This window comes from Centruroides vittatus, unplaced genomic scaffold (genome assembly GCF_030686945.1).
Source record: "Centruroides vittatus isolate TY-2023 unplaced genomic scaffold, ASM3068694v2 scaffold_1015, whole genome shotgun sequence".
Taxonomy (NCBI): Eukaryota; Metazoa; Arthropoda; class Arachnida; order Scorpiones; family Buthidae; genus Centruroides; species Centruroides vittatus.
This window is the reverse complement of record NW_027122666.1, coordinates 1,057,536-1,073,296: the sequence shown is the minus strand read 5'-3', so window position 1 is coordinate 1,073,296 and position 15,761 is coordinate 1,057,536. Positions and strand designations below refer to the sequence as shown.

At 31.0% G+C, this 15,761-nt stretch overlaps 1 protein-coding gene across 1 annotated transcript; it reads left to right on the top strand.

Moving 5' to 3' along the window:
• The first annotated feature begins 3,350 nt into the window (after positions 1 to 3,350).
• Positions 3,351 to 14,249, top strand: LOC136986310 (cytochrome P450 3A41-like). The gene is made up of 13 exons (XM_067283805.1): positions 3,351 to 3,474; positions 11,268 to 11,364; positions 11,437 to 11,486; positions 12,221 to 12,317; positions 12,396 to 12,524; positions 12,600 to 12,831; positions 12,920 to 13,059; positions 13,123 to 13,241; positions 13,318 to 13,426; positions 13,513 to 13,601; positions 13,671 to 13,811; positions 13,880 to 14,033; positions 14,116 to 14,249. Exons 1-13 carry the CDS (start codon positions 3,413 to 3,415, stop codon positions 14,194 to 14,196), a joined length of 1,500 nt encoding a protein of 499 aa, XP_067139906.1. The 5' UTR covers positions 3,351 to 3,412; the 3' UTR covers positions 14,197 to 14,249.
• Positions 14,250 to 15,761: the final 1,512 nt, after the last annotated feature.

Below are 15,761 nucleotides of genomic sequence, written 5' to 3'. Positions count from 1 at the left end.
CTTGAAAATTTTGTCTAAATTTATGAAAGTTTGCCACTTTTGTTATTTGCCGCTCTGGGCAAATGTCCAGTTTGCCCATAAGGTAGTGCCAGCCCAGAGTAAAGCAAATGCTAAAGATTTCTATTTCTCTTGCGAAAGCCCGTCACAGCACACGGATGAATGAATGTTGAATGTTGTCCAACATCTGGGTGCTGTCGTACTATTGCTGCACAGTATGAATTGCTTGTACAAGTTATTTGTTTTCGTTGTCTGAACTGTACATTTTTTCCTTCATACAATTTTTAAGAAAAATTTTCAGTGGAGTCAAACCTGAAGAAGGAATTTATTTTTGTAAAAACCGAGACGTTTTCATATTTAGAGAAATGTTATTACGTCGTGTATTATCTCGTTTTTTGAAACATCCTGTATATTATATTATTAATGATTTAATTTTAATTTTTTCATCATTATGTTGTAAAAATATTTTATATTACATATAATGCTAATTATATATTAAATCCAATAAAATTAGGTTGTTTGTAAAAATATTAAACTTTGTATTTTTTATTATTTAGTATATTAAAATAAGTAGTTATTACTACATAATTTACAGTAAGCATCAAAATCTTCCCAAAGAATGCAGGAGACTATTTTAAAGAACTGGAAAATGTTGCAAGGCACATTTAGTACGAAGAACTTTATATTTATTTGCATACTTATATGTTTACGTATATAGTTATAATTATCCGAACATCCGAACAATTTTCCCGGCAACATTTCATTAATAAGTGTAACATACAAAGAACATTGCATTGGGCGAATTTTGACGCAGACAAAAATCGGTATCATATTTGTGGAAAAAGTACACTTTAATAATCAGTATAGCCTCCTTTGGCTTTTGATCCTGAATCCATGATACTTACTTCCTGGATGTTGGATCATTACCGTGCCGATAAATAAAAGAGCTTATATCAATGTAGTAATAATCAACAGATTGTAACAAATAATTGTCAAGTATCTCAGTGTAAATAACGCTATCCATTCTATTAGGTATAGAACATAGCATTCCGGGCCCAAAGTAGATAATACAGTCCCGGATCATAAGACTACCATCATCAAATTTTAATGTCGGTCAGAACAGAAAATTAGATCAAATTTTCTGTTCTGAATATTAATAATAATATTGGGCATTACATAAGAATTATTCTAAACGTTGAAAGTAAAGTAATAGATTTTTTAGTGTCTGTTAAGCACTACGCATCTATTCAATATAAATTAAAGTTAACATTATTATTATTTAGATTATTTTAGGTTTAATCGTTATTTAAGAACTAAAAAACAATCATTTATAAAAATAACGGAAAAGTATAGAACAAATTTATAAAATTTCTGAAACGTCTTACTGTTAACTTCGTTGAGAATCTGTGAAATTAACAATAGCGATGTGTACAACAAACGCAAATATTTTATATGAAACAATACTTCGTCCAATTTTTGTTACGAATGCTAGGTTTCAATATTTTCATTTCATTAGATTTAATTAACATAACAGAGTTATATGCCCTGATTTCTCAAAGCATTATCAGGGTTAAAATATAGGTTTCAATATGACGTTTATTCTATTTATGAGTTGTTACTTACAAACTTTTTATTTAAATTACATAAAAATTAAATTTAAGAAATCTATTTAAATTGCTAAAAATTTAGTCTATCATAAAAAATAAAATTTTGTTTAAATTAAATTGAAAATATGGTTGCATAAGTATTAAAAAATAAACCAGTAACGAGTTGCTCAATTTTCCCGGCAACATTAAAAACTTTGTTGGCACCATCTGTTATCATATTTTATTATTAAAATTTCTTATATTTTTCACTATTATAAAATGTTTAAAAGCTTAATTTTGATTGTAGAGATGGTTTTTATTTTTTTAAAAAATTGTAAATGCTAATAACGAGTAAAATCGTCATTAAGTTCGATCCATAAGACCCCCTTATCTCCTTACCCCATGGATCTTTAACTAGCATCAATCCTTCTAATACTGTACTGTACATACTGTACATACATGTACCACAAAAGGATATTGTATTTCGAGAGATGATGGCATCTGTCTATTATCAGCAGTGCCATTCGGGGTAAAAAATTTCTCTGCAAAAAAAAAAGAAAAGAAAAAAAAAGTCGACAGCACTAATATACTATTGTTACCTGGTCTTCGCCCAGGACTCGTTACATTCCAAATACGCCACTGATTATTAGATATATCGCAAGAAAAGGTATTGTATTTATTTCTAGCCAAAACTTCTATTTCGTTTGTCGGTAATTGTCAGGGAAAAATTTTCTGTTAGCGAACCCTTTGTTAACTATTTCGAATATCACCGCTGTGTGTGTGTATGTGTGTGGGAAGCACGATTTCGTTTACCGTTTTTGAAACTTAATAATTCCTATACTTTTTGTCGAAAATTCCTGAAATTTTGCAGGAAGGTTTGAGTAATAAGAGTATTGATGTTATTAAATTTTGGTAAAAGTCTACGGAGTGAAGTGAGGATTGTGTGTCGTATCTCGAATAGGGTCAGACTTAATGACGATTTTACTCGTTATTAGTACTTACAAGTTTTTTTTATAAAACCCATCCCTACATTTAAAATTAAGCTTTTTGCCATTTTATAATAATTAAAAATATTAAAAGCTTTTTAAATAATCGTAACAAATGGCGCCACACGCAGTTCTAGATGTCGCTGGGTAACTTAAACAACTCATTGCTGGCATTTTTTTGTATTGCGCTGTGAAAATAATTATTTCATAACGAAATGTGTGTTCTTTTAAAAGAAAAAAAATGTCTCTTTTTATTTCATTAATAATTACATTATAAATTTTACAGGTAATGTAACAGGTAGTTTATTAATCGTATTTTCAATATACCATACTTTAGACGAGTAATTTCTAACTGATGCATAACTCTTTCAAGTTTTTTCCCTATCCTGAGGGAAAAATTTCCAAAAATACTGTTAGCCATTTTAATTGAAACTTTTAAATTCTTTAGCATATTAATTAATAGATCCAGAAGAAAATAAATATTAAGTAATGTTAATTAATTGTATTATTAATTAAAATTAGTAAAATTATTTGTTATTATTTTTATTATTTACAATGTATTCAAATAATACAGTAATATTTAAAATTTATTATTTCGCTCCGTAATGAAGTTAATCTTTCGGTACATTTTACAGAAAATCAAATGAAATGATGACATAAGAAGGAAAAAAAGATTCAGAAAAGTTTAAATTATTTCTTATTCAATAAAAAGCAATTAAATGCATTCAAATTTCTATTAGTTCAGGAAGCAGCAATATATATAATCTAATCCTGTTGCGTCATATTACAACCTTGCACAGTAAAATATAATCAGTCGCCCTAGTGTTATGTGTTGTAGTTAAGATGTATTTCTACAGAGCTGGACTTATATCCGTTTTTATATGTATTATTTTCTTCTGGATCAGGTAATAATTCATTTTTTCTCTAAATTATATTAACGAACGTGGTTTCGCGTTATTTAAAAGTAGTTTCCGAGTATAAAATGTTTTAAAGAAAGTCAATATCATAATAACAAAAGAAAGAAGTGTAAATGCAAAAAGTATCTCCCAAACTATTTAAAAATATAAGTTAAAATTAAAACAAAATATGCTGTCTGCATGTTTTGTAACGGGATGTAATTATCAGATATCCGCGGTGAACAGTGGATGAGATGTGACAGTTATTTAAACGTTTATTCAATTACTAATTTCCTTTCAATTATCGTTCAAAACCTTGTTTATATTAGATTTAGATTTTAATTTACACTAAATATTACAGAATTTTATTTATAAAATTGTTCTTTTTTTGGATAAATAAAAATTTTTTTTTTCGTTTGGAAGTTTAATATAGCGTAAGGAAAATTGTCGGGTGTATTAATAATATATATATTTAACATTATAGATTTAAAGTAAATATCCATGAACGAATTAAAATCGTGTTATTCTGGTTTTAAGTTTGAAGGTCAAAACAAACTCATCTGGTGCGTGGGATTTTGTTTACTTCACTTTATACGGAAGAAAATGTGCTTAAATTCTGTATGGCAACATATCTTGTATCAGTTATTTTGATTTCTGTTGCCTGTATCTCTAGATTCGATGCATTTTATTAAACACTCGTTAATTAGGGAGTATTTATTTTTTTAATCTGGCATTACTATACTAATTTTGACAAATAAGTATATTCATATATATCTGCTAGGAGGAAACTTCGCAATTTTATTTTTGAAAATTTCTAATGATTATATATATATATATATATTATTTAACACAAGAAATTTCTTACACCACTTTAATTTCAGTAGTTTCCGAGTATAAAATGTTTTAAAGAAAGTCAATATCATAATAACAAAAGAAAGAAGTGTAAATGCAAAAAGTATCTCCCAAACTATTTAAAAATATAAGTTAAAATTAAAACAAAATATGCTGTCTGCATGTTTTGTAACGGGATGTAATTATCAGATATCCGCGGTGAACAGTGGATGAGATGTGACAGTTCCCTGATTAAACTCATGTAACATGTTTAGGTGTAGGAGCAGAGATGAGTATACTTGCGGGTTTTGCAAATAAACATTTTAATTTCGCATTCCTTCGTAACATATTTAAATAAATTATTTTATGCTATAAGTTAATCTGTTTTCTTCCTTTTTCCATAAACTTGAATTTGTATTTTGGGGCCCAAATTTGAACAAACCGACATTTCTGACCTTTCATTTATCTGAAATAATTCAAAACAAAAACATTTAAGGATATAATCTTACGGAGTTTGCGATTTGATTTTCAGATTTCTTTAATTAGCACGCATTTTGAATGAATCTATCGTCTGTCTTCAAATTGTCACTTGCGTATTCAAAACATATAAAATGACTTTTTTTTCCACTTTAAAGTTTAAAATATAAAAACAATTTTAGAAATATCGAAATAAAGTTAAGTTTTAAGTTTTTAATACATTAAAGTAATTTTAAAAGCATACGTGTGATAATTTTATTTTTGCATGTTTTTCCATTAATTAATCAATGGGCGTGTTGCTTAGTTAAACGGTTTTAATACATCTGCATAAGTAAACCAATGGCAAATTCCACTTGAAATGAAACATAATATTCCACTGGCATGTTTTTCCAGCTGTATTCAAACAGGACAGTCGGATGGTCGAGGCGGTTGAGGAGTCACATGTTGCTCTGGAGGATCCGAAATCAAATCCAGATAGGTCGAGAAACCCAGGAATTTTTGGGGGGTGTTCCAACTGGATATATTGGCTTTGACCGCACCAATAATATCCTGCTAAAAAAGGTCATCTTGGAGGCCACTGGCCGATGAAATAAAAACCCACATTAGTATAATTAAAAGAACCTTTTTGTGCCCACAGAGTGAAAAAGTCAAAGATTAGAAAAAACTGTATTAAAACCGCTTTAGTAAATGCAATTTTTAATTATATATTTAATTATACAATAAAAGATATTTAAATCTGAAAATAACAAAATTATCTTTTTTGTTACGTGAAATTGATTAATGTCATGGAAACTATGATAAAAGAACATTTTATTGATTATCATAAACTATAAAAATATATTTTTCCGTAGTGATTAAACACATGCTGGTATTTCACACGATGGTAAATAATCCAGTAAATTTCTGATTAATGTATAATGTAGATTTGCTTAATAAATTGAACTATTTACAGCATATTTTTAAATGTAAGAGTTACAAAATGTAATTAACTTATTGAGATTAAATTGTATACACGGTGATCCAAAAATCAACCGAGATATATTTTTAAGATTGTTTTAGAAACAGTTAAAACCGAATTGGAACAGTTTCCGAAACGAGCCAACACTGAACTGTTTAAACCCGTTTCGTTTCTGGTTAAGATAAAACGTAAGGGTCATTTGTCAAGGAGACGTAAAGGTAAGTTGGTATGCAGCACACAATCTAGCGCATTGCTCAGGGTATTCTTTGTTAATGGCGCCATAATCTGTATAAAAGACCTTGATGACCCTCTTCTTGATGACGATGCAGATCCAAGTTCTACGGGGACAAAATTTGCAGTAACTGATTTCGGTAAATAAAAAAGTAACCAAAATCGCAATTAATAAACATAAGGATCAGACCGGGGTTCTAAATCATTTGTAGAAATGTGTAAATTGTAAAGATCTGCAGTAGTTTATTCGATGTAAAGAGAGTTACAAATATTATTGCTCTGTATTTATAAATTGAACACATGAGTGGATAAATAAGATATATTGCAATCATTCAGAACAATTGTTCTGAATGGAGGAAGGTGAATGTACTCGTCTGTGGCATATCACCATCAACGATCTCAGAAACTAAATCATATTGTAATATGCTCTGCGTTACACTACTTCATAAATATATGTATTATGGTAAAAATAATTATGCTTAATCGCCGGTTTTTATTTATAATCACCAACCATCTTTATGAATTTGTTAAATTTCACTAAATTTCTCACATTTTTCGGCGATTTTACATAATTCCCAAATGAATTCGGTAAGATATCGCTGAATATATTACTTGTAAGACGACTTTTGCATAATTTCCAAAATGTAATTCATAAATGTCATGAAATTTCCCATTTTTTGTTGTATTTAATAAAAAAGCTTATGGATTTAAACAAATTTGAATCAAATGAATCAAAACTACATTTTTTGTTTTATTAATATTAGAAAAATTTAATGGATAGAAAGAAACTAAGAAAAATCTATTTAAGCTTAATATTATAATTATGTGTACAAAACTATCGAAAAATTGCTGAGAAAAGTATAAACTTGAATAATTTTATTGCTTATTCAAACATAGCAAACTACTGTAACTAACATTTTGAGTTACATAATTTTTCATTTTTCTTTTTTTTGCATTTTCGTTTGGTTAAATTACACGTTTCTTTACACGAACACCTCTGGTACTCTCGACTTCATAAAATTGATATTTTTCTTGCTCAGTCTCTAAGAGAAAGAGTGATATTTGGTACATTCTCTGAAATATTTTTATGGACCCTTGTAATTGACTGATTTTGATCTAGTGATTCAATTATTTTTTGTAGCTACTCTTCGGTGAGAGCATCTGCTCCAGTATCATTACGAAAAGTTAACACCGAGGTTGAGGCCGAAGTTTCAAACGCAAAAACGTGTACGTCGGACGTTCAGCGCCGCTTTCCTGTAAGCCTAGAAGTTTGACAATGGTGTTTGGAAAGTCAGTGGAATCACGCTCGACATTCCAAACGCCATTGTCAAACTTCTAGGCTTACAGGAAAGCGGCGATGAACGTCCGATGTACACGTTTACACATTTAAAACTTCGGCCTCAACCTCGCTAATGTCTTCAGCCCAACTTCTAAGAGTGAAACAAACATGGCTTTATAAGGACTACACATAATGACAAAAATATAACCATTGTAAATCTAACCCAAACTCAGTAGAAAAAATGATAACTAAATCATCACTAAACGTCTTTGGTTACTGAGACATTTATTTGCTTATACTATACACCAGGCATGTCAAACACGGGGCTCGCGGCCCGCCAACACATTTGTTGCGGCCCGCCAAGCCTTTTTAAAAATTTTCAAGTATCAAGCTTTGACCTTTGAAGTGGAAAGTTTGAACTTTTTTGAACTGTAAGATTCCCGCCCTTTTTGTGTTTGTTCGTTTCGTATTTCGTCCAACCAATTTAAATTCGTCGATGCTACGAAAGACAGTTGGATAACGGCCGCGGCATTGAATCTACGAATGATGATTGGCCGGCGAACATCGTGGAAGACTGCTACGCGCTGATCGGTCCATCAGCGATTGCTACAATCCTATATAAAAGGAAAGGTTTTGGCGCCAAAGTCAAATTTTTGCTGGAACTTCAAGGCGGACGTTTGTGTGCTCTACCGTAAGGTGTTTCGTCTACTATTGGCGTGACGAGTGACGGGAGGAGTGTTCCGAGTAACTGTATCCGAAGTATACGTCGCAAGGTGTCTTTTCGACGGATCTAGGAATGGTGACTTTTGGAACTTTGACTGTTTGTGTGAATCTACTTTGTAAACGTCGTAATTTTTGTGATTTGTAAATCTCGTAAACCTTGTAAGTTCATGTAACGTCAAATAGTTGTCATAAACGTTTTGTTTAATTTGAAAAGAGGTATTTCAAATTTGACTAACTTCAAGAACAATGAGTAAGAAAAGGTCAATTGAAGAGGAACATCGTAATTTTCAAGAAAAATGGGAATTGCAATATTTTTGTGTCCAAAACAAGAATAAAATATTATGCTTGATATGTAAAAATTCTATTTCAGTTCCTAAGGAATATAATCTTAAAAGGCACTATGACAGAAATCATAAAAGAAACTATGACCAATACGTTGCAAAACTTCGTGAAGACAAATTGTCGGAATTGAAATCACTTCTTCAAAAACAACAAAGTGTATTCACTAAATCTGTTGAAGACAATACAGCTGCTGTAAAAGTTAGTTATATATTATCACATTTAATCGCGAGCAGATCGAAACCATTTACCGAAGGGGAATTTATTAGTGAATGCTTAATTAAAGCGGCGAAAGTATTATGTCCAGCACAAAAAAAAAAAATTAAAGTGTAAGTTTAAGTCGAAATACTGTAGCTAGCAGAGTTGATGAAATAGCCGATAATTCGAGAAATCAGCATAATTCAACAATATCAACATTTCAAGCCTACTCTATTGCAATTGATGAAAGTACAGATATTCGAAATATCGCTCAGCTGGCCGTTTTTATTCGCGGATGCGATGTTAATTTAAAAATAAGTGAAGAACTTTTGGAAATCATTCCTATGCATAATACAACCACCGGAGCTGATATTTTTGATGCACTTATGAAAGTTTTGAAGAAGTTTAAGTTACCATTGGAAAAGTTGGTTTGTCTCGCAACGAGGACCTACCATGACCGGTATTACTAAAGGAGTTGTTGCAAGATTAAAAGAAACATGCAAGCAGCATGGCAATAATAATTTTGAACATTTTCATTGTATTATTCACCAGCAAGTACTGTGCTCCAAAGTTTTAAATATGGGACATGTTTTAAAAATAGTCACCAAAATTGTAAATTATATTCGAGCACGTGGACTTAATAATCGTCAATTTGCTTCATTTCTGGAAGATATTGAATGCGAATACACCGATCTACCATATTATACGGAAGTTCGTTGGCTTTCGAGTCATAAAGTGCTAAAACGATTCTTCACATTGCTGGACGAAATCATAATTTTCTTGGAAACAAAAAATTATGAATGTGCTGAATTAAAAGATGGACAATGGATAAAGGACCTGGCTTTCTCAGTTGATATTACAAGTCATCTTAATCAACTTAATCTTAAGCTTCGAGGCAAAAATCATGTTGTTACAACGCTATTTGATAATATTAACGCTTTCAAACAAAAATTATCACTTTGGCGAAAACAAATAGAAAAAGAAAACCTGTCTCACTTTGAAAGCTGTCAATATCTATTTCTTAAATCAGCTAAATTAAAATTTACAGAATACGCTCACCGAATTAAATTGTTAGAAACGAAATTCGATCGAAGGTTTTCTGATTTTAAAAGCTGTGAATTACAATTTCGTCTTTTTACTTCGCCTCTATCTATCGATATTGAAACTGTCGATGAAAACTTACAAATGAAATTAATTGAAATCCAATGTGATAATTTGCTGAAGCAAAAATATACGGATGTCGGAATTCCAGATTTTTATACATATTTATCTGTAGATCGGTTTCCTAAAATGTTATCGTTTGTTACCCGTATACTGGCTATGTTCGGAAGCACTTATTTATGCCAGCAACTATTTTCTTTAATGAAAAATAACGAAAATTCAGAAAGGTCAAGGTTAACCGATCAACATTTATCATCAAGTTTAAAAATTGCATCGGCTGAATATATTGAACCAAATTTTGACGACTCGCTTTGTGAAAAACGTTGTCAAATATCTTCTAATAAGTAATATTAAACTGTAATTTTGTTTATTTTTTATTATAACTTTTATTTTTGTTTTTTATAAAAAATATGAAATATTTATAGTTTAAGTTCAAAAAATAATATGAAATATAAAATGTCTATGTACGTATAATATACAATACATTGAGTCTAATAAATACATAATATAATCATTCTAAAAACCGTGTTTTATTAAGTTTTTGAACATTGAAAACATGCGGCCCCCGACTAATACAAAATAGATCATCTGGGCCACAATATCATATGAGTTTGACATGCCTGCTATACACTAACGCTTTTAACCTAATGCGTAGACCATCTTCAGGTGTCTGAGTTTAACCACTTGAGAACGTCAGTTTAACTATTGTAATTAAATCTAATCTTTTATTCTGTACTTGCGCGGTTTCTTGAAATATTAAAATCAACTGCAAAAGCGCAATTTATTAAAATGGCACAAGCTTCAAAATTAATTCGTTCAATTTCTCAGTTGTTACCATTCTTGAAATTATATATCTCGATTAACTGACTTTTTAACTCCTTCGTATTTTGGATCAAATGCGTTAATTATTGAAACAATTGATATATTCGTATGAGTAATGGGTTGATGTAATAAGGAAACACAACACGGTGCGATTTACCTAGAGAGATGCCTTCTGGAAAGACTTTTAATGAGGAAATGGTTCCTACTTATGTATCAGACAGGTAAGAAAAGCGGCGTAGCGAGGAGGGGGAGTGCAAGGTGTATCATGCACCAGGCGCCACTCGCAGAGGAGCGCCCAAATAGTCTCCAAGACAAACTATATATGTTTCTGCAGGGGGGAGGGGGCGCCAATAAAGTGTCGTGCCCCGGGCACCAATTATGTTTGCTACGCCACTGGTGTAGAAAAACTCGAAAAATTTCATGCAGCCAGGCATAAACACGTAACCGACTACCAGTGTTCAGTTGCTTCGTTCACTGACTACTCACTCACCGGCGAAGATTAAGCTTCTACAGACGAGTAACTAATATAGCAATGTTGCCAGATGATTCAAACTTAATTCAAAGGCGTTTTGTTGGTGATTGATAAATAGGGATTTACTATATATTTGCACTAATTCGTAAGGGGCGCAAAAATTACGACTAGCACCAGGAGCAACATATTCCAGCGATGGCATTGCAGCCACTGGTGAGCGAATCAACAATTAGCAAATGCTAATTAGTTATTGTTTAATACTACTAATATTCATGATACTAATGAATGAAATGTAAATAATATCAAATTAGATGGAGAAAGAGAAGAATGAATTTATTCCAAAAATACGGTATTCCGGGACCGAAACCTCATTTCATAACAGGAAATATGAAAAAATTTCACGAAAAGGTATAATTTAAATATTATTTATTTTGATAAAAATACAAATGATTGTACCATTTCTTTGTTTATTTTGTACAGAGAAATAAGTGTATCGAGGAATGGAAAGAAAAATATGGAAACATCTTCGGGTATGTTTAACGTACAGTAAAATAACTAAAAATTAACTTTCGATGTTTTCTTTTATTTTATAAAATTAATAATTATAGAATAATAACGAAATTAATAATAATCAATTTCACAAAATTATATATAATAAAAATATTTCATATATTTCTAGTCTATTCTTAATCATTATCTAACATTAGCTTAAAATAATGCATGTATTAGAAATAGTATTAAGCATACATTAAAAACAATACTAGACTTAATACGTATTATATGAAATCTGTAACTATTCAATAAAGATTTCTTCCAAGTAGTAAACAAAGCGAATTCAAATACGAAAAAGCAGCCGTGGAAACAATTCATAAGCTTATGAAACTGTAATTCGAACATGTAGTATTTCTAAAAATGTAAATGCAAGTGTACAGTGAGTATACAAAGAAACATGCTTTCATACACACGTCAAAAAATTAATTTTCCACATAATCGAACAATTATTTAATGTACCATGTTTACGGGATGTCGACGAAATTATTGCACCAGGTTAGGCTTATATAAAACATAACATAACGTGTTTTGTACGGTTAAAATACTCAAGGAGAATTGGGTAGACGACTTCAAAACATGACAGGGAGAACAGGATGAAGCTTCTTGCACGTTCTCTCTTGCATTGCTTTGAGCGTGCCAGCCTTGCAGAATCTGATGCAATATTTTCGTCTATATCCTGTACAGCAACTTATTGTTCATGAATTTATTCCAGATTCTTTCTTGGAGCCAAACCTTTTATCTTTTGTACTGACGTCGATTTAATCAAAACCGTTCAAGTAAAAGAATTCAAGAATTTTTCCAATAAAGACGTAAATGTTTGATATTTAATGTTTATTTTAATAATAATGATTAATTAATTAATTTAATTAATATTTTTGTGCTATTAGTTACTATTACCTGATGCAGGAATTCCTCATAAGTTAATGCTCGACTTTTTAGAAATACAAAAAGATGAAACATGGAAAAATACGAGATCTGTCATTAGTATGTCGTTTACTTCTGGAAAAATTAAAATGGTAATTATTCTCGTTTAATTGTCTTTAAAATTTTATCTACATTTAAAATATATTTTTAACGTTTGATATTTTTAGATGACAACACTTATGGATGATCCCATTAAAACATTTTTAAAAAATATACAAGAACAGAAAGACGAATATTTTAATATTCATCAACACTTTAAAAATTTGACATTTGATATCATCTGTCGATCTGCTTTCGGAATTGTAACAAATGTACAAAATGGGGAAATTACAAATTTTGTGAAAGCTGTATATAATATTTTCAATGTCGATACTTCTGATATTTTACCTGTAATATCAAGTAAATATTATGTACTAAAATCGTTTTATGTATATATAGTAGGAAGCAGGTATTTTCATTTCTACATTAAAAATGTTTTGATATGCAGTTTGTTTTCCGGAATTCGAACCTTTTCCCACTTATGTAAGATGGTTTCTAGATGCTGCCAGGAATGCAATGAGGCGTTCTTCCGTAAGAATTCTCATCGATGCCTGTAGACAAATCATTGATTCTCGCAAGAAATCTAATGTAAGTGAATACTCGTCAATTTAAAATATTTCGAAATGAAATTAATTTAATCTTTTCGATTAGTATCATCCTCCTGATCTATTACAAACTTTATTGGATGCAGAAGGCGACTCGAGTCTTCAAATGAAAAAACTTAGCACTGATTCTATAATAGCCAATGCAGTAGGATTTATGGTTGCTGGGTAGTATTCTGTTCGTATTATTTTCACATTACAAACTAAAAATATAACTTGTTAGTATTTCTCTGCATTTTAACAGCTATGAGACGACTAGTTTATCATTAGCATGGTGCATACATTATGTATCCCATTATCCTGAAGTTCAGGACAAAATGCGCAAAGAAATTAATGATAATGTTAAAGAAAGTGTAAATACAAATTTTTATTCTTTGTCTTTATGAAATTTTACAAAATAAAATGACTAATTTAATACGTGCTTTTTCAAATTTTAAAGGATGATATTCAATATTCAGATTTGATGAACTTTAAATACATAGATCAAGTATTATCAGAAACATTGCGTATATCACCACTATCACCGATGTAATATACATTTTTAATGCTCTTAATTCAAATCTCCAACTTGTGTGAATAACTTTCCCTATTATTTAGTTCTATCAACAGGATCTGTGCTAAAGATTTTAAATATAAAGATATAACTATACCAAAAGGAGCCATCTTCATTGTCGGTTCGCCCATTCTTCAAAATCATTCTGATTACTGGCAAGAACCGGAAAAATTTGATCCCGAAAGGTAAAACAATAACAACAGAAATAAGCAGAATGCTAATTTTTGAGCTGAATATTAAATGATATTTACAGATTTTCTGCAGAAAATCATATTGATCCGTATATTTATCAACCTTTCGGCGCCGGTCCCAGAATTTGTATTGGTATGAGATTAGCACAAACAGTCATAAAATTAACTCTGGCAAATCTTATTAGATCATACAAATTGGAACCGTACGGGGATTTGGTAAGTCCATTATCGTATATATTAGTGATTAATTGCTTATATTACTTGCTTTTAATGATTTTTGAAATCATATTTTTTATAGGACATTGAACTAGAACATTTCTTATTTTTCTCCCTTCCTAAAAATGGTGTTATTGTCAAAGCAATTCCATTAACGTCGTAATTGAACATGAACTTATTATTTTGAAAATATATTAAATTTTCTTTTTTCTATTATTTAATTGTATTTATACGGAGTGTATCAAAAGATAAGGTGAACCGGACAGGAAGTAATAGAAGAGCTTAAGATGCATAAATAATCCATACAAAGTTTACTTGTACAGGGTGGGAAAGAAAGTTACTTAACGTCCCTGCTACAGAATAGAGAATGTATCTAAAGTTACTTCGCTCATGTCAGGAACACATATTAGTCCGAAGGGAAAGAGATTGTTTTGTGTTACACGCATAGCCGCCATCTTGATGGCCGCATATTGAAGGCAACTCCGAATGGGAAGGAGGTCATGTTGGGGTCAAAATTTCACAAGGAATTGATTGCTGAAAGATTTTATTGACCTAAATCAAATGTTTACAGAGTTATATGATGTACATTCTTTTGGTACAGTACATTCTATATTCTGTAACAGGCGTGTTAAATGACTTTCTTTTCCACCTTGTATTAACTATTAGGTCTATTTAGTAAAGACAACATCTTGTTTATCTTAATTATTAACAATTGAACAATTTACTGATAATGCTCTATGGTAACAAGACAAAGTATTTCATTAACACGAGATGCTGGATAACGTTTGGTAATAAATTTGTAAAGCCAGAGTCGGCTCTAGGGTTTATGTCGTCGGAGATAAAACATGCATTTGATGCCCGTTATCCCTCTACATCAGCGTTTCTCAAAGTGGGCGATAACGCCCACTTGTGTGCGGTGAGTAAATCTAGGGGGCGCTGGAGGCAGGGTACTGAACGGTGACCAAAGAAAAAGTTAGGGTCACTGACATCCGTTCTCTTTTCTCTGTTAAACGGATAAGAGGAAGCATTGCGTTTAATGGTTTCCAGATGTTGAGAACAATGTACGGTAAGGTCACAAAGTTGAGATTCATAGGAAAGTTTTCCTAAGAATATTTCCAATCCTTTCTCTCACAAGAGAAAATGGGCTAGGGGGCGTTAGGTATAACTTTATGGAACAAAGGGGGCGGTGGATCAAAAAAGTTTGGGAATCACTTCTCTACATGAAATGAAAAAATTTTATGTTGAAATCCCATATCTTGCTCCGTCAATCAACATTGAACTCGCACCGTATATAATATAAATAAAAATTTTTAAAAATAATACACTTGAAAATTTTGTCTAAATTTATGAAAGTTTGCCACTTTTGTTATTTGCCGCTCTGGGCAAATGTCCAGTTTGCCCATAAGGTAGTGCCAGCCCAGAGTAAAGCAAATGCTAAAGATTCCTATTTCTCTTGCGAAAGCCCGTCACAGCACACGGATGAATGAATGTTGAATGTTGTCCAACATCTGGGTGCTGTCGTACTATTGCTGCGCAGTATGAATTGCTTGTACAAGTTATTTGTTTTCGTTGTCTGAACTGTACATTTTTTCCTTCATACAATTTTTAAGAAAAATTTTCAGTGGAGTCAAACCTGAAAAAGGAATTTATTTTTGTAAAAACCGAGACGTTTTCATATTTAGAAAAATGTTATTACGTTGTGTATTATCTAGTTTTTTTAAACATCCT